Genomic DNA, 20,588 nt, shown 5'->3' with positions numbered 1-20,588 from the left:
AGGCGAAAATGTCAAGACATTCTGTATTAGTTCAGAACAGCTCAATAAAAGGAGAAGTTTGCTTGTGTAGTTTCGACACAGGTGCACATTGATATGAAGCACGTTTTGAGTATCTATTTCATTTAGAGTAAAATTCAACTTAAAATTTCAGTCTGAATTCTGGCTGGACTAATAAATAGTGGACGAAGGAGAGGCAGCTGCCATGATTCTATTGTTATAGATACAGAATAATAAACTTCCCAGCTCAACAATTTCAGGATATCTTGTAGTAACATTTATCAGGGTTTTGCAACATGTGTGGTCTGAGAGGAAATTTTTTTTTTTTTTTTCTGAAAAATTTTCAGAAACATTTCTGAAAAAGTAACAACAAATAAGTCCTCACTACCATATTAATGTATAAGAATTATTTCCCATTTCAAAATGCCTAAAATGAAAAAAGCTAAACTTTCCAAAGTATATCTGCCATTTTTGCTGTTTGGCCACAGAGAATGTGATAAGCTCTGAAAACTGAACAAAAATTACTCCTGTTCACATAACCACAAAACAGCTGAGGTTGGAAGGAACCTCTGGAGATTTTCAGGTGCTCAAAGCTACAGCAGGTTGCCCAGACCTGGAGACTGCATCCAGTCTCCAGCCAAGATCCCTTGGAGCTTCATATGCTCCACACTACACCTGGCAGTTGACTGGAGTCTACGTAGAAAAGCTCCAAAACTCCCCAAACAACAGATGAGGTCAGAAAATGGGTGCATCCTTCTCCCACCTGCAGGGAATTGCTCACTAGTTTTCCTTACCACTTCCTCCTGGTGCTTCTGTGTGGATCAGGCTTAGTTGGCTTGGGAGTTTCATTAAGAGCGCAGAGACAAAAATACGGCTACGCTAAGAGATTGTGATCAATCATAGAGGCGTAAATTCTACACGACATACCTATGTCAAGTGGTAAATTTTGGTGAATTTCAGCATTATCAGTACATAGATATACAACGACTATTTTCAAGGTATTTATAAGATAATCCTTTTTTAATTAATCCTTGACTAACATACTCAACACGGGAATAAAAATGTTTAAAACATACTTAATCTTTGTCTACATATTAACAAACTTCTGAGTGTCTTTCTGCCTCTGGAATAATTTTTTTTTTTTACAGACTTCAGGAATACTTTTTTTTATTTTACTTCTTCATATCTGGGAAACAGTTTTAGTTTCATATTCTCTGCCCATTCATGCATAAATAAAATAATTTATGATTGTTAACTTAAGCAGCAATTCAACAATCTTCTTCATTCCAATTTCCAGGTCTTTATAAATTCTGCAAACAAAGACGATGCCTTCATTGAGCTATCAATCTAGAATGAGAATGTAGAACTGTATGCAATGTCTGTGAAATATTAAAGACCCCTAGGCTTTTTCAAAGCTTAAAGCAATTACTGGTTGAACAGACTATGAAAACTAATTTTGATAAAGAATATTATTATTTAAATTTTCTGAAACACTCAAGAAAGTGTCCCCCCCACAAAAAAAACCCTATAAAATATCAGAAGCCATCCTATTCTAAAGGATCTATTCAAAAGATTAATTTCATTATCTACTTATAGCATAAAGACTTTAGAAAATCAAAGAAACTTCAAGATAATACAGAATCATTGAATGGTTTGGGTTGAAAGGGATCTTAAAGATCATCTAGTTCCAACCCTCCTGGACAGGTAAGGACACCTTCCACAGACCAGGCTGCTCAAAGCCCCATTTAACCTGGTTTTGAGTATTTCAGGGATGGCGTATCTGCTAGTTCTCTGGGAACCCTGTCCCAGAGTCTCACAACTCTCTCAGGAAAGAATTTCCTAATATCTAATCTAAAGCCACCTGGTTTCAGTTTGAAGTCATTCCCTTTTATTCTGTCCCTACACGCCCTTGTAACACATCCCTCTCCAGCTCTCTTACTGGAAGGGCACAACGTCTCCCCAATGCCTTCTCTTCTCCCAGCAAATAACTCCAACTCTTTCAGGCTGTTCTCACAGGAGAGGAGCTTTGCAAACAATATACAAAATTTCTGTACCCACTGATTCTGTGAAAAATGAAATTGCTCTAGCTAGGAATAGGTCATGCTAACCAGGTCTTATGCTTACTGTGCAAGGCTGGCAGTACTGGCCTTCTAGATGTGTTACCAGCTTGTTACAAGAGCTTGCTGTGTGAAGTGGAATTCAGCACCAGGTATCTCCTATTATTATGTGAAGTTTGGAATAGTATGGGGTAATAGCAAAGGTCTTGAAAGTATGAGCACAGTTTGAAAAGAGAGGCCTCAGAACTATGAACAACTACCTGATGGTCATGTAATGGCCATTTAGAAAGCGCACAATTAAGAACTGGCAAGGCTACTTGTGCTCTTAGACAAGAGGCAATGCAATTACGCAGCAAAGAAAAGATTCTAAGTGACACAATAAAGGTACCTGCTACAGCCTGAAAAATAACCCCACCTAAGTGTCACCCAGCCTGTAGATCAGGAACTGAGGTAAAGGGCTAAAAAATCATATGAAAGGAGATCTCAGATTTGAGGGCAATGGTAGGGGTGAAAGAAGAGGCCTGCATCAGGTCCAGCTTCCCTTGTCAAAGAGCTCTCAGGTAATCTTGATTACCTCCATGTAGGTAACTAAGACTATCAAGAACCTCAGCCGCCAGTACCAGCTATGTGGCTTCAGCTTCATGGTACTGCATGCTCACAGCTAATTTATGACCCAAGTTTTAAAGAATATGTACTTTGAATTTGCACTGCTAATAACTAACAATTACAAAGAACTAGCCATTAGCAACGTGTGCTGTTAATGAATACTAATGTAGTGCAGATTTGTTTTACTGTTTAAAACTGGCCTAATTTACCCATCTTCCAAACACTACAATCAAAATCTCTATTTTTCTGCTTATTTGTGTATGTATATGTAATAGTTTCATCTGAGCTCTTTCAAAGAAGATTTACAGGCCTAGAGGTATGTTTAACTCTAGTCAGTAAGAGATAACGGAAGGTGTCACACTGAAATATACTTTTTCTTACAGGATCACAGACCTGGTCCATGTTCAGAGGCCACAGATTTCAACATGAAGCTATTTAGTACTGGAAGACTATTTTGACACACAAACATGATGTATCATACACTTAGGATGGATTAGATGAGAATTTAATGAGATATTCCAAAATGTAATGGCAAATTCAAGTGTGTACCTCATATCACTTCCTTGTATGTGGTTATTTGAGTAAGGGAAAGGTTTTTCCCAGTACAGTGTTGCTGTGTACAAGACATAGTTTTAGGTCACAATGTCTCTGATCTATTACTTAATCATTGAGGAGACAAAGTAACAGCCAAATGTCTAGGTGAGCACCTAGCATGAGGTGGGAGAGATCCTTCCTAAGTATGTGTAGTGTCTTCATTCACACACATCACACTTAATGGGTGCCTGCAATAGGAATTCAATGGTTGGAAACCAAGCTTTACAATATGTATTAAGAAACACCACCAAACTGAACCAAGCTAGACCAACAAAGGAATATAAAGGGAGTGATACTGGATAGTGAAGAAGGGATTTTAATGAACCTCAGTTTAAAGCTAATACCATATTTCAACAGTATAAAGAAAAAACTTCATTATATTTAAAATCATTAAACACTGCCTTGTGAGTATTAGATAAATGCAGAGACTAAATTAAAATCTAAAGTACATTAGTATTTTTCTTGGAAACACATAAAGGATGTTAGTTTCATGTTTTGAGTGTGGTCTCACCCATATGGAGAGACAAAAAGTACAGCCTGTTATACCACATACAGACTTCATAGCTAATTATGCACCTAACATTATACTTCCCACCTCAAATACATTTCATTTACTTTTTCTCTTCTTATGTTTCAATACTCAAGATAATTCCTTAGACCACATTTTTAATGTAGTTACCAGGAAAAAAAGTTGTCTTTTCAAATTAGGTACATTCCTACCTGATTAAGTTTCTTCCATAGGTTGAGAACAGGAGAAAGTTCTGTAGACCATATTTCTCTGTCAAATTTGCAGCCAGCAGTTACTGACCTACTCAGGATCCGAAGCTGTGAAATCACCTGAGTGATGAGAATACAAATGCACTCTTGAAGAAGGATAAACAAACTTCTTTTAGTACAAAAATGTGATACACTAGCAAATACTCTTCAATTTATCTATAAACTATCCTTTCCTGCATACTTAATTACTGATCATGATCTGATCAAAACACAAACAATATCCATATTCAAGTCCAAACACACTGGAACCTCATTCATATTAAGCTACAAAAAAACTCCTACATATTTTTCTTATCCCAGTAATTGTCTTTGTTCAATTATAATTTAAAAACTAATGAGGTGCATAATTAATTAAAAAGCCTATTTTCCACAAAATTTAGATACAAAACTCGAGCTCTGCCTTTGGAAACAAATCCCCAAAATATGTTGCTAAATACATACAGTAATTATCAGGCATCAAAACTCAAGACAACTATAGGAAATTCATTCTGATCTGACCAAGATCTCTTATTTACACATTCATGCTACCTCAAACTATTTAAATGCATACTTATTAAATAAAGAAAGCAAGAAATTAAAAGAATAACTACAAACCTTCCAGAAAGAAGGGGAGATTTTAATTCATTAGGTCCAACTGCCTTTTATTGTTAGCAACCCTGGTAAGTTCAAAAATCAACTGATAAAATATATACATACATTTGGAAGAAAGGACACTGAAATTGAAATTCTTCAGTGATATTGAGTCTGTTCCTTAAATTGTATATAAACACCCCTGGTATTTTTGAGGCATTTTAATGACATTCTAGCTGTTTTTCACAGTGTATATTTTGCAAGGCATGCTGGAGAACAACTTATTAATTCTCTCCTCTTGCACTTGACAATAAAGAATTAAGCTTGATAGTAAAAAATATATTAATCATTCAGAAGGACTGGACTCTTTAACTCTAACAGACTGAGGGAGAAAGTAAAGTTGTTTCTGCTGGGATTTGGTTTATTTTCTTAGTCTTGAAAGATGTGCAGTGATGAAGTGTTTTCTGTTGTTTTTCATTTTCTTTCACTGAAGCAAACGGCACCTTCTTATTTATCAGCTTTGATAGGGACTATGAAGCACTATAAGATGATAACACACCATCATAGTAAACCATCATTTTCACTTCTAAAACAAGCACTGATCATGAGACTGTGTTTTAAAATCCTGAGAGAAGATTTTAAGGCCAGTAGTAGAATCACAACATCAGAACTGAGGAAAGAAGATTTCAGCTTAGCCAGGGATCTTTTTGGCAGGAGACAGTTGGCAACTGTTTTGGAGGGCAAAGAGGGGCCAAGAGAGCTGGTTAATCCTCAAGAAAAAAATTCTCAAAGCACAAAACCAGTTCTTTCTGATGCAGAGGAAACAAGCATGATAAGCAGGTCAAAGAACAATCACGGCAGAAGATCATAATGGATGTAAAGGAAGCTACTGACCTCCAGTCACAGAATGAACTGAGTCAGAAAGGATCCACAGGCATCATTGAAGTCCAACTCCTGGCCCTGCACAGCACCATCCCCAAGAGTCACACCATGTGCCTCAGAGCATTGTGCAATCATTTCCTGAACTCTGTCAGGCTGGTGCCATGACCACTTCCCTGGGGAGCCTGTTCCAGTGTCCAGCCACCCTGTGGGTGAAGAACCTGTTCCTGATATCCAACCTAAACGTCCCCTGACACAGCTTCAGGCCATTCCCTCAGGTCCTGTCACTGGGCACCACAGAGAAAAGATCAGTGCTTGCCCCTCTGTTTCCCCTCATGAGGAAGCTGGAGACTGCAGTGAAATCTCCCACAGAAAATGGGCACAAGGATGGACTACCCAGCACGGGCATAAAGACAGCTCAATTGTGTTAGGATGGAGCGAGGAAAGCCGAATCTCATCTGGCTTTGAAAACAGCAGTGTATGCAAAGGCCTAAAAGGACTTGTGGAGTATTCTGGTAGCTGAAAGAAAAGAAAATATAAGCCACTGCTCTTTATAGCTTCTGTTATGTAAAATAACATTTCATTCTCTCATTCTCGTAACTTAATTTTAAACTTTCATAATCCTTTGTGTGCCCCAGCTATTGTGTATACCAAAAAAGATTCTTGTTTAATTTAGCAAAAAATTAATTTCTCTGATGGATGTTTTGATCATAGTATCTTTATCATTCCTGCTATTCTTCCTCATTTTCACTCTGCACATATGCAAATGTTCTGCCAAGCAATACAGATAATAAACACATATTTGTGCCTTCCAGATATCATTCTTTTAGCTATAGTTTTGTATCTTTTAATTTGTTTTTGGATAGTTGCCTGCCATAATCTGCTAAGCAATAAAACATTTATATCAAATGCACTTTAACTGGTAATTCACTATGTAATAGTTCATATAAACTTACATATAGTGCATACTATAAAGCTGAAAAATGTTTATACGATTGCTTTGTGAATATGGGGGATTGAAAATACTAACTCTGATATTCATTTTTAAAGCGCCTTTAAAGGTATAAACATGTACCTCCATATAGCTGAAATGATTTTGAGAAGTAGTGACTGCAAGAGCAAGTAACTAAAGTATTTTTCTAGCTCTACAATATGGGGTTAGCTGTCTGTTTCTAGTTATCTAATTATAAAATTTGTCAATATAGTTTAAATAGGAAATACACTATCTATCCTTAATTTCAATTTTTTTTTTCTTCAGTGTGCCTGTATGTTCCTGGTTTGTAAATTTCATCAAAGTAGTTAAAAAATACTGGGTTATCATTATCAAAAGTTAAACACTTAAATTAACTGAATCAAAAGAAATCAAGTTTTAGCTCTCAGTGTTCTAGAGTACTGTAACATACAATGATCTTCATCAAATATTCATGGAAAATCTTTAACTCTTAACAGTTCATCCCATTTCTCTCAGGTATAAACATGTATGATGGTAATATAATTTACTCCTAAAGTTTCCATGACAGCGAAGATTTCAATTCACTGTAATTTTTTTTTTAATTAATGGGTTGGGCTGAAACTTTGTGTACTGGTGGCCCTTTCAGCGTGAGTATTTTTTGAAAATTTTAACCTAGAATAGTCATTCACCTTCAAGAAACAGATGAAAATACATTTGATTCACGTCAAAATACTCAGGTTAACTTCACCTTTGAACTGCTTCAACACCCCAAACTTTTGCTAATGAACTGCAAATTCGATGGCATGACATCTGTCCAAATTTAGGAAAGAATTAGAGTAACACATATTACTACTTAAGTATGATTACAAGTTTGATTTTAGAACTTGAATGGCACAAGTATTTCATTCTCACAGATCTCACTGAAGTTCCTTACATTATTGACCAGTCTGTGCTACTTTGAATCAGCCAAATCTTGAGAAAATGTTTACTCAGTACTCTCAAATCAGTCTCTTTCTGGATGTTATGAAAATGAAAAGGGAATTTTTTTTTTTTAATAGGAACATAGAACAATTAATGTTGGAAAGAACCTAAGGAGGTCTCTAGTCTAACCTCCTGCTGGAATCATGACGAGCTTTAAGATCACACCAGGTTGCTAAGGGCTTTATCTGGTTTTGAAAAATCTCAAGCAGAGAGACAGAACAACCTCTTCCACTGCTTTACCGCCCTAATGATTAAAACGTTTCCCTTAATATCAAATCTGGACCTTTCTTGTTTCAGTTTATATCCTGTAAGAGTCAAATGCATGGATTGGGACAAAGAATGTGTTAAGATTGGGAAGGGCCTGAATAAAACCACGAGTGGGATATATTACCCGGGTAGAATTCTCAGGTGCATCACAAGTGTCCAAGGGATTGTAGTATGTTTGCAGTTGCTCCACATAACTGTTTTCACCTCCAGGCAAGTGAAATAAGTTTTGAGTTGGAAGGGACACTGGATTTAAAAGAAAACGGATTATCAAGAATACATTTCTGGGGGTCACATGAAAACCAAAGCAACAAGACAGGAATGAACACACAGACTGGATAAGTACCTAGAAGGAAGGAGACCTTGGCTCAGATGACAAAGAGAATACAATTAGGAATCTGATTTAAGAAGATGAAAGAACTCTTGGGTTGAAAGAAGGCTCTGCATGCGGTCACATTAGGCAAGCACAAATACATCCTTACCTATCCTCAGGCACTTATTTAAAGCTTACTTAAAACTAACTCAAAAATATTATCGCCTTAGCCTCCCTAAGAGGAGGGCTCCCAACAGACAGATCTTAAGTGGGCTAACTTGAACTCGAAAGACTCTCTTATTGAGTACATAAGAAAGCAAAGTTCCTTACATAGGTACCTGAGATGGATGGGTCTGTGCTGTGGAAATTAGAATGAAGGTTTTAATTTCATTTCCTGAAAATCTAACTACAAAGCTTGAGAAGAATTTATTTTCTCTCAATGTACTATATATACAATACCGTCAGGCCAACCTATAATCAACTTCAAATACCTACTCTAGATTAAGCCTGCCTTAAACACAGTGTTTCTATGGCCACAAAATGAGATCAGAAATGACCAGCACAGATGCATATATCCAGGTCTGTGGAATCATATCCTTTGCACTCTAACCCAGGTATTTATTTACAGTACCAAGGAAACTGAAAATTTAATTATAGGTGTATAATACCGGGTACTCAAAATAAGAGTACTTTTACAATACCTAACCTTTGAATGCTCTCCTTTGTTATTGCAATGTATTCTTTTTATATATTATACACTAAAAGCTCTTGTATGTTGTGCTAGTCCAGACCAAACACACATCTGAATATTCCGAATAATGAGAAGAGTGAAAAAATCTACCATTAAGCAGGAAAACAGTACCTTGATTAAAAATATGAGAGGGATAGAAAAAGAGGAAATAAAAATATAAAAGCAATCACCAATAATGGTGAGGAGGAGCAAGAAGATTATTCAGACTCACAATTCTTTGTAGAATCTGTCTGTTTTAAGTAAGGTCACCTAATCATAACAGTATTTATACAAAAAATTCAATAGAGCGATTTATTTGTGAACAATGCATCTAATACTGATGAACAGCCTACAGAAACTGCTACCAAGTATCTTCTCTATTTTTAGTGGAAAATTCATGCACTGCATGTTTTTTTCTGAGTTATCAGTGCAGAAAAATACAAATTGCATATATTAAGAAAGGTGGGCTGGTCAAACTAAGAATGTCAATATTTATTTCTCTAGTTATTAAATTACTTATGCATCTCAGCTTTTTAATCTATTGCCTATTTTTGGGTGCATCTGTGGACATATGCTGCTATGATATTGACCAGCACATCAGAGTAAAAAACAGATGAATCTAGAGAAATTATGAGAGATAATGAACAGAATGGAAAGCTACAAAGACAACAAATGTTCCCATGTGACTTCATACAGAACTACTAGAAAGACATGTTTTACCTGAAAATTAAAATTCACGGAAAAAATGAAAACGAGGAAATGAGAAGATTTGAACTTTTCATTCTCTGGAACTCAGACAAGACAGATTTCTAGGAACACAAAATCTATTTCTGTTCATTACTAATGCACAAGATGAGGAAAAAGTCTTGCCTTCAGTCATTCACCACTACTGCAAAAACTGCTACTTCACAAATACAACATATAATAAACACAGACTTACATCTAAGTCTTGTACTCATTTCAGAAGCAATATACCCTACAAATCATGCAACAAAATCATATTTTTACACATAGTATTACGACTTGACAAGGAGGAAAGTAACAGAGTAAAAAACATGTTGTGAAATTCTGTCAGTGAACTAAAAAAAAAAATCTCAGATCAATCATTTCAGAACTCAATATGATTATTGTTTTAAGAACGCAAAACTGTAAAGATTTGCTAGTCAGATAACAGGTATTTTTTTCTCACAACTATGGAACATACAAAAAGGATCTTCATTTTTGTACAAAAATCTAGCAGTCCTCTCAGTAAATCTACAGATGTCAAAGCAGATACTCTACTGCCATCTACCAGTTTTAAAAGGACATAGTCGTGGCACAGAAACCACTTCTATGCTTCATTTCTCTGAATGAAACAATATATCCCTTTACACAGCTGTTTGAGGAAATATTTCTGTTTTTATAAGACTTTACAGCTCAAACTGAAGTATGAAGCTTTAGCTTAATTACTTTGGTAAATATTGTGAAAGTACTAACCAAATGCAACGCAACTATGTCTTTACTGCATCATGAGAGGGACGAGGTTTCTGTGTGACATCCCTTCTGTCACAACTACATGCTTCCAAACTGTTTCTCACAGCTTGGTTCCTGTTCTCTCATTGCTGTGAAAGTAGACTAAGACTGAGCTGCCACTGGAACCTCTCTTCAGTCCCTGACTGCGTGCCTTACCCTCTCTGCAAGAAAAGGATCCATGGATGCTGTTAGGATGAGGGTACTTTAATGGCACTTGTAAGCGAATCATTCCTACTGCATGTGGATCAGTAAGAGACAGTGTAGGTGTAAGCTTGCTCTTTTGTTGTTCCATCAAGACCACCTCAAAGCTGCACTCTCACTCATTAAGGATCTGAAGTAGGGCTGGACTCTATACAGAGATACATATCTTCTCAGTCAAATACAAAGCAAATGTGGCACAGACATTGACCACACCTGCATCTTCCTTTATATAGAAGCACATCATTTATCATGTACCTTTGACAACAGGAAGACTCTCTGCAGAGCAGAGGTTCAGGGAAGGAAGGAAGGAAGTCAGCACTGTGCTGTATATGGACAGCACAAGCCCAGTACTGACACAGACAGTACTCTAGCTGAACCTTCTCCTGAAGAATAACTGAGTTTTACTTCATACAGGTCCACAGGATACACATTACCTGGAGACCATGATGCTAAAAGGCATGCCAGAAGAGGTGATTGACCTTAACTAATTACATATCCTAACAAAATTCAGAGAGACTGGAAAATGGCAGCCTGTTTTTAGAAGAGAACAAACTTCTCATATGCAGAGCACCACCAATATATTCTCATATACACAGCACCAATCCCATGGGAATTAGTAAGGTTATTTGAAGCATTACATTGAATCACTAAATTGGTAAAGAGATGTTTTCTAGCTCTTTTTGCTAGAGCACAGTACTGTGGCTTCTACCCCATTAATGGCACAGCACATTTCTTTCATGCATCACCACACGTGTATTCAAAATATTCCCCATATTTTAAAAATCCTTTTTAAGTACTCAGATCTCTCTTATTGCAGGGTAATAAATACAGATTGACATTACTCATCAATTTCTACTAGAGACTGTTAGTCATATATTTGTGATGTGGGATGTAATAAATGTCAGTAATTAAACACTCTGAACAATTGAAGGGTTATATAATTGCTAAATTATTTTAAGAAAATAAATTTACGTTCATCTGGAATCTATAGTAATAACATAAGAAGTTCAAGAATAATATAAATTGCTTTTCAATAATTAAAATACTTTTCAATAATTAAACTCATTACTCTATGTGGCACAATTAGAATAACGGAGGAGCAGTAAATATAAAATTCATGCTCTGAGTTCTGTTGAGCTAGATTGTGAAAGAGAAAATTGTGTCTGTTGACAAACACTCAAGAAGCTGCAGCTATCACTACAGCTGCACCTTGAAAAATAACCCCACACCACAGCCCACCTATTCTATACACAGTAGAAGTACTGCAGAGTCAGATGTATGACTACAATACTGGGAGGACATACCCCAACTTTTCTTTATCTGACTTGGGTAATAACAGCCGAGGAGATTTGGTGTACAAACTCAAGCATGATCCAGCAATTTAAGAGTTGCCAATGTCCTCATACACCCTCCCCTACACCTTCCGTCTCTGTTGCTCTCAGAAACAAGGCAAAAAGCAGCACTGGAACCATATACCTGATCACAGTTCTAGTAAGACAGAGAGCAGTTTTAATCTAAGTAAAAGGATATGCAAGGAATAGTAGGAAGAGGTACAGAATCAGCCAGTGACTTGCTGAAAATAAGAGCACATCAGAAACTAAGTAAAAAAAAAAAAAGAACCTAATGATAAAATGCTGTTTTACTGAAGTCAGTGAGATCACAGCAATTAGATTTAATGAGGCAAAATTTGCTTCATGTTTCCTGACCCTGGTTCATACCTTGTCTACTTTACTAGATTGCTCTACACTGTTCTTCATTATTAGTTTAACATTAATTTTAACTTGAGAAATACTCATCACATAATAAAAAATAGTTATAAAAAGGTAACTTTTTTCCTACAAAATTTCTCATTTTCAAGTACAGACAGAAGAGCAAGAGTATTTATTTTAAATAAATACTGTATTTAGTAGCTACACTAAGGCCCAATTACCTATTCCTTTTGACTTCTGATGGATCTCATTAAACAAATTACTGTTTCTCTTTAAACAATCCCATCTATAAAAAGAACGCATTCAGTGTGAGATTTCTGTGCTAGTATTAATTCCTGTGGAGTATTCAGTTGGGCAACATGCTTTTTGCCTGATTTTTTGAACTTGACATTGTTCAGATACCATAATTTTCTTAAGTCATCCTGATGTAATGTTAAATATGTGAATATGAATGTCAATATTAAATAACACTATGTGAATATTAATTTTCTATGTAAAGTTTCTGCTAGAACAACCTCTCAAGTTTTCAAATGATTCAGCTGCCATTCATGATGAGTATGAAATGCCATGGTATGAATCACAGAATGACAGAGTGGTTGGGGTTGGAAGGGGCCTCTAGAGATCATCTAAGTCCAACCTCCCCACCAAAGTAGGTTCACCCAGAGCAGGCCACACAGCATCACCTCCAGACAGGTTTTCAATATCTCTAGAAGAGGAGGTATTCAACCACATCCTCTCTGGCAGCCTGTTCCAGTGTTCTGTCACCCACACATTTAGGAAGTTTTCCCTCATATTCAGATGGAATATCCTGTGATTCAGTTTGTGCCCACTGCCCCTTGTCCTGTCGCTGGGCATCAGTGAAGAGAGTCTGGCCCCAGCTTCTTGATACCACCCTTAAGATATCTGTAAACATTGATAAAAATCCTCAGTCGTCCCTTCTCCAGGTGAAACAGACGCAACTCTCTCATAAGAGAGATGCTCCAGTCCCCCAATCATCACAGTTCTCCCCTGAGCCCTCTGCAGCAGCTCCTCATCTTTCTTGAACTGCGGAATCCAGCACTGGACACAGCACTCCAGATGTGCCTCACCAGGGCTGAGTAGAGGGGCAGGATCACCTCTCTCGACCTGCTGACAAAGCTCTTCCTAATGCACCCCAGGAACTCTCTGGCCTTCTTGGCTACTGCTGGCTCACGGACAGCTTGTTGTCCATGAGGACCCCCAGGTCCTTCTCTGCAGAGCTGCTTTCCAGCAGGTCAGACCTCAGTCTGTGCTGGTGCATGGGGTTATTCCTTCCCAGGTGCAGAACTCTGCATTTGCCTTTGAACTGCATTAGGTTTCCCTCTGCCCAACTGCTCGGCCTGTCCAGGTCTTGTTGAACACCAGCACAGCCCTCTGGGGTTATCAGTCACTCCTCCCACATAAAAATAAGCATGAATACAGGCATGGATCATTCCTAGGCATTTTTAAATACTCTCTATAACACTCTGCACTGTAGTTCTGTAAAAGTCAAATTGACATTTACAGCAGTGATCTGCAAGATGAGATTTTTACTGAGTATGAGAAAAAAACACACAAGCTTTATACTATGTCAAAGAAGTGCATCAACAATTTTTTCATGGGAATTATAGCTTACAAAATCTTAAATTAAGAGTTACCTTTTAGTCACAGAAGCCCTCTAAATACCATTATTTGCAACTGTGCATCTTTGTATTTCAAAATGTATGTGAAAAAGCTGTATAATTGATGATGACTTCACTGCAGGAAATTTCTAAAGTGGTGGTTAACAGACAACATTGCAAATGCAGGCAAAAATTATTATTTATATTTATATATATGTTGAGGATACCCATGAAGTAAACTGCAGAGTTAAGATTTTGGACTTAAGGAAATAAGACACTGGTTTAATATGCATAAGGGAGAGGGAAAATATGATACAGTATAGTAAGGAGAGAGAAAATTTGAGGCAGTAGAGTGGTCAGCACATTAATTTCAGCTGATTAAAAAGGGGAATAAAAGAATATTTTTGAATGAGCTTCAGAACAAGTCCTCTCATTGTGCAGAAATGCCAGGATTTTTAGCAAAATGACTGAGTAAGCATGGAATATCTCAGTGGATTGAAAGGCAAAAAAAAAAGCAACACATAAAAAATATCAAGGACAGTGAAAGAACTGCTTGGGAAATTCAAGATGAAATTAGAAAAGCCAAAGCCCAGCTGGACATAAGACCAGCAGGAAACAATTAAGACAGGTTTCAACACATATGAAGAAGTTCAAAAAAACATGGGGCATTGGCTGAATGTAAGAGAATGTAAGTGAGGCATGGTACATAGAACCTGAAGTATTCTAAGGCCTCTGTGCATGGTGTAGGAAGCAAAGGAGTAGATAATAATGGGAGAGAAACAGTCCACACAAAGAACATGAACACAGTCATACACTACCAGGGACTTCAAACCAGCTGTTGGCCAGTCACCAGTGATTTTCCTGAGGCTCAGTAGTGGGGCCAATTCTGTTTAGTATCTTTATCAATGATCTTGATGAGGAGATCGAGTGCACTCTCAGCATGCTGGCAGACAGTGGGCAAGTAAAAGGTCAGTCTCACAAGCAAACTCTCTTCCATTAATGGGAATGATGGCCTTGCCTAAGGATGCACAATGGTGGGAACCATTCACTTGCTTTAGCACTTGAATAAAATAAAGCTGGTAACAAACAAATGAAATTTGAAATGTGTTGGTCTTTACTGCCCTGGAAAATAAAACATGCAAAAAAATACGTCCACTAACTAATAAAATTCCCTTTTTGTCTTTCAGACAAGCACTATAACTTGCATACTTTAAGATGCTTTAAATTTCACTTCCTCCCCCTGAACTTTTCCATTTTAAATTGAATACTTAGATATGAAATGCAAGTGTGACAACTATACTTACACTGTTACAATATTCAATGCAGAAATGGCAAACGCAACTATTTTCCAAATCCTGATATAATAAAAATCTAATTTTTCAAATAGTCCAGTTTTCAGTAGAAAAGAAACCTTCCTGTATTCTGCATAGGCAACAACCTCCTAGTTACAGCTGTTATCTTTAATCTCCTAAATGCTCATTAAAATGCTCACTATACAAGTTTTAGAAATGCTGCTGACATTATTACAAAGTTTGATCCATAGTTCAATGGAAAGAAACAGGTAATTCCAAAAGGTGATTCACTCCTTTATTTTAGATGCCTATCTAAGACTGGCACAAATTATTCCCTGTAAATGCTTGTCTTTCCTTAATAACAAAAAAAAAAGGGATGACTAGGTAAGAAGAGGTGGATAATATTCATATGATTGAAGCTAGTTGAGAGGTATTACACTGGGTTTCTTTTTTTAGTTTCAGTTGGGCTTTGAATTGGGCTTATCATATTTTTCTATCACAGTACCTAAACATTTAAAAGAAAAATAAACTCATAAGAAATTATTCCAGTATCAGTCAGGGGAATTTCAATAATCAATAAATACATCAGAAGTCTTTTCTAGTAGGATTTAAACCAAATATTCTCTAAGAGCTGAACTAAAAATCTGATGGAACCTCTCTGTGTATTTCAAAGATAAACTAATTCCACGGTATCTGTTTTAAAAATACCATTGACTTGTGGGAAATGTTAGAATAACATCTAAGTAAAATATTTGGTATTAAAACAGGAGGCATTTTAAGAAATATTAAAACACTAACTGAAGATAAAATCAGTGAAGGAAACAGGAATTCACACATCTACATAATTCACTCCATGGCAGGTATGAATACGGTATTTTGGAGTTGGACTGTAATACACAGGGAGCCCAGATAACCATAGATTAGGCACCTTACTCTCAGAAAAATCAAGCTTTGTTAGATGACTATCACTCTTAGAAAATATTTTTTCTGTTATATTAGTTTAGCTGCCAACGTGTAGTGACTATCCAAAAAATTATGCCTGTACTGGTAAATAAAAGGGGAAGTTTGTGACTTCCAGCAAGAATGAAAAGGCTCCTTCTCCACCTGCAGATGTGCAATTGCAGAATAAGTAGAAACAGGTGAGGAGGGTAAAGTTCTATCAGCATGTGGGCTACTGGGGCCCAACACACGGATCAGAACCAGTGCCTTCAAGAGAAAGTGGCAGGTGACCACTGATGTGGGGGCCCAGGTGGTGCTCTCGGCAGTTCTGCTTGTGAAGGGAATGGGACAGAACAGGGGAATGTTAACTTGGCTGCAAAGTGTGTGTCACCTCTGTGACAAACTGTGACAAATACCTGCCAGCAGGACCGGTTCTAGCAAGCAGAGCTTTAAACCAGGCTTATGAGGCAGTGATGGCCACAATCCAAAGAAAAGGTGCTGGGCAGACAATCAGGTAAAAGCACCTACAGTATAACCTGATGGGAAAGGTATTCCTGCAAATAGGTCAAATAGCAAGTCAGTCCTCTTGGCAATAATACAAAGCAGCACATTAAAGTTACAGGAATTGTTTAACTCCTTATGGTGCTTTCATGAATACCAGGTGGAATCCACAAAGAAATTAGTTAGATGGGGCAGAAAAGCAGAATCAATTATTATCAAAAGAGCTGAGATAAAAATCTATGGTTAAAAGAAAAAGGAGCATCTCAAACCACTTATCTGCAACTGCTTTCAGTTAATAAAAATAATAGTGTTGCTAACTAGGAGAAGTGAGAGTCATTCCTGTCACTCACTCTGAGACGAAACAGGCAAAGACAAGCATGCAGCTTGAGAGAGATGTATCTGGGAAAATATTACCTTATATCCTCTGCCCTGTCACAGAAAATGCTAGATGGATTTGGATTCTATTTGAGTCTATAAAATTAGTATGTAAAAGGTTCTTAAAGCAAGTAACTTGGTTGCAAAATCTGAACCACCCGAACTGCAGAATATCACTGGCCTGGTTGAAAAGCAAATAAAATTACAAAGGACAAAATATAGGAGGATAAATACTTTCATCAAGTTCAGTTGAACAGTTAATATGTAGGTTATAAGTATTCAGAGGTCAAAATTTTTAATTTGTATATAAATTCTACAGTTACATAATTTTATAGTGTTTCTTTGAAAATTTGGTAAGAAGCTACAATCTGTGGACTCTTCAGCAATTATTTTGTTTTGTAAAATAAAGTATTATATTACATTTCTGATGTCCTTAAGCTTTTTGAAGATGTATTGGATTGACCGTGGCGGGCCACCAGGTGCCCTCTAAAGCTGTTCTATCGCTCCACTTCCCAGCTGGACAAGGAAAAAAAAATGTAAAGAAAGGTTCATGGGTCGAGCTAAGGACAGGGAGAGATCACTCACCAGTCAGCATCACGAGCAAAACAGGCTTGAATTGCAGAAACGGATTTAATTTATTGCTAATCAAATCAGAGTAGGATAATGAGAAATAAATCTTCAAATGCCTTTTTGTCATATCTCATTTCTTCCTGGGATCAACTTAATTCCTGAATTCTCTACCCTATCCAACCCAAATAGTGCAGAGCGACAGAGAATGGGGGCTGTGGTCAGTTCATCACACACTGTCTTTTTCTCCTCACTCTCTTTCCCTGCTCCAGCATGGGGTCCCACTCACTTAAGACATTATTCCATGAACTTTAAAAAGCAAGTTTCAATTATGCATGCACAATCAACCTTAGGAGGTCCTAAAAAGTTACTGCAAATCCACAGACTTGCCTTCCACTTGTGCCATCACTGGGATGGTGGACACAAAAGAATCAAGATGCTGTCCTAGTACAGAGAGACTGTAACTATCCTTCATCTTTGCATCATAATGTGAGAGACTGTACTCATTCATTTACGAAAATATCAAAAACGACCTATTCTTCAACCTTACTGAGACTTAACCTGTCTCCCATGATACTCCCTGTGAAGCATTAAAATGTGTAAAAGAATGCTGAATTCCTGAGGCAAGATATTTTTAGAATTATTAAACACAGTATTGTATACAGAAGTTAGCAATGAGCAAACCACGTGCTAGCCATATTCATTATCATTGGCAGTCATATTTGAAGTCTTGCACAACTTGCCAGTTACTGATTGGCTTTCTTCTCAAAGTAATTTACTGTATTATTGAAGAATGTTTAGATTACCCAGTCGACTGATCATATATAGCTACTACAAACAGGCTGTAGTCATTTGTATTCGGCAAGGTTTGTTGGGATCACTCAACACAGGCAGCTTTATGTGCTACCCTCTCTGGAGTGCCTGCAATGACTATGTCTGCTGTGCACAGAAGGGAGACAAAACAATAATGCCTCTGCATTTTCATTTCATCTTCCTAGGGGGGTTACTGGCGTAAGTCATATTAGTTACATGTATGGTAAATCCTGCACAGAAAAGGATAGTCCTAACTGCTTTTTAAAGGTGTAAAAATACATGCAGGCTTGTCTGTTTCAATGTAAAAATTCCATTTATCACATATGATACATTTTATTTTGATGATGACACTTATGTATAGTTCTATTAAAATTATAATGAAGGATGAAATTTGTTCATAAGAATTCATAAAAGCACAAAACTAAGAATAAGAGATGAGTACACTGGCACCAAAAGCCCACTTTGCAAGAAGGTTACTGGAGAAATATCTAAATTACAGACTCTTCTCATTGCACAGGATGCCTAAAGCCAACCTCCACACATTCTGATTGCTATAATCATTAGTTTAACACACTGGGAGACTGGACCACCTGAATACAGGCCAATATGCAGGCAAAATACAGCGTTTATCAGCTCAGGAGAAAGAAGCATGACTGTAACTAAGTGGTGAGGACTCTTGTGGAGTATGAGGAAACTGGAGTTGCAGATGTACAGAAAATCTCTATTGGTGTAAAACAGGTAGGATGAGGTATACTGACTCCTGCAGCTGCACTGTAAGTGGAGGTTTTTTTTATTTTAATGCACTGTTGTGCAAAGAGAAACAGCAAGAGATGTGAGATTATTCATGACCATATTCAACATAGGAGATGTGTCAAAGGCTTGTTCAAACATCAGGTAAGGCAGAACCAAAGAGACACAGTGAACTCTAGAAATCCAGCCTCTAAAAATTTACTTATCCTTACCTATGTAGACCAACTAAGCACAAAATTCAGAAAAAAAATCTAATTCATGTTTCTAAAAATATCATGTTTTTTTAAGTAAAATTTTTTCTTAAAAAAAAAAAAAAGGCTTTTCCCAGTATGGATTTAATATTAATATTCTCTGAATCACACCACAGAACATTGGAAGACATAATTTCTAAAATTTCAATTAGTAATTGCCAATGTAAAAATAATACTGGTAGCAATATTCAGCTTTTAAATTAGGAAAGCTGCGAATACAGTCATCACTTGTAAAATTTCTGAAAAAAGTCCCTTTCTTCTTATTGCTGTTTTAGGTTTACCCAAACACAAGCAATGCGTAGATTACAAACGAGATATCTGCATGACTGCAAAATGCCGCACTGTGCTGCAGCCTATTTCTACTACAGTACAGTGTGTTGCTGCAGCAACACAAACTATCACTTCTAGGCATGAAAAATTAATCATATTCATAGAAAGTCTACAGAATCAGTGAAGTAGTGGATGTGGTATTGCCTTTTGCCTTTCTGGTCCTAGAGACATGGTGGCTGAGCTGGTAGCAACTGATTTCTGACTACCCTTGCTCATCCACCTTTGCTTTGCTTTAGCTTGGTAATGGATTTCTGAGAAACACTCCTGTAGGAAAACAATCATTCAATTTCCAGCTGTGAACCATGGGATCACCTATGGATCTAAAACAGCTGCCAAACTGTCAGAAATGGAAAAGGAGTAGGATTCACAGGGAGGGAGAAGCACAGTTTAAGGAAAATCTCATGTTTCTTTTACTTAAACTGCCTAAGACTTAAAGAAATATCGCAAAATACTATTGGAAGGGTGAGAAAATATTTCCTATGACAAAAAAAACATCTCACAGAATTTTAACTACAGCAGTCTCACATATTCAAGACTATAATCCGTAGTTTATAGCTTAGAATCAATGCTATGGCAGACCAGTTCAGCAGAGTGAGTTTACATGCAAATGCACTCATTATCTATTTCCCTTCACACAGAAACTCTGAGTATATTCTGATTCTCAAATACTAGGATTTTTAACAACTGCAGCTTTTAACAGGTTGTGCAAGTACAGTTGCAATAAAAAAAATAAGCAGCAGTCTACAGTGAATCTGAGAGAAACAAAAGCATCTAAATGGTTGTTTATGTAAATGATTTTAAGACAAAACCAAAGACAGCTACATTGAATCTCGGAGCAGGTATTAGCTTTGTAAGAGACAAGTTCTTGAGTTCATCCTATTACCTCAGGCACCTTCATCCTACTGATTTGTCTTTACATATCTTTATATTTTCATGTTCTAGAGAAACCACAAATAGTTTGACAATACAGCTATGGATTTAAGTGAATAGATGTATTTTAAAAAGTTTA

General features: G+C 36.9%; 1 protein-coding gene across 5 annotated transcripts in view; it reads right to left on the bottom strand.

The window, feature by feature from the left end:
* The window catches only part of DYNC2H1 (dynein cytoplasmic 2 heavy chain 1), a 154,859-nt gene that overhangs the window by 32,920 nt on the left and 101,351 nt on the right, over positions 1 to 20,588 (bottom strand). For 2 of the 5 annotated variants that reach the window (XM_048294657.1, XM_048294658.1), the window contains exon 83: positions 3,975 to 4,091. In XM_048294657.1, coding sequence (XP_048150614.1) covers positions 3,975 to 4,091 — 117 coding nt within the window. Of the gene's footprint in view, positions 1 to 3,974; positions 4,092 to 7,804; positions 7,924 to 9,660; positions 9,697 to 14,589; positions 14,838 to 20,588 lie in introns of those variants that run through there. The other 3 variants (XM_048294660.1, XM_048294661.1, XM_048294659.1) reach the window with 3 other exon arrangements.

This window comes from Corvus hawaiiensis, chromosome 2, assembly GCF_020740725.1.
Source record: "Corvus hawaiiensis isolate bCorHaw1 chromosome 2, bCorHaw1.pri.cur, whole genome shotgun sequence".
Taxonomy (NCBI): Eukaryota; Metazoa; Chordata; class Aves; order Passeriformes; family Corvidae; genus Corvus; species Corvus hawaiiensis.
The sequence above is the reverse complement of the archived record's forward strand: the minus strand, read 5'-3'. Positions and strand labels throughout refer to the sequence as shown.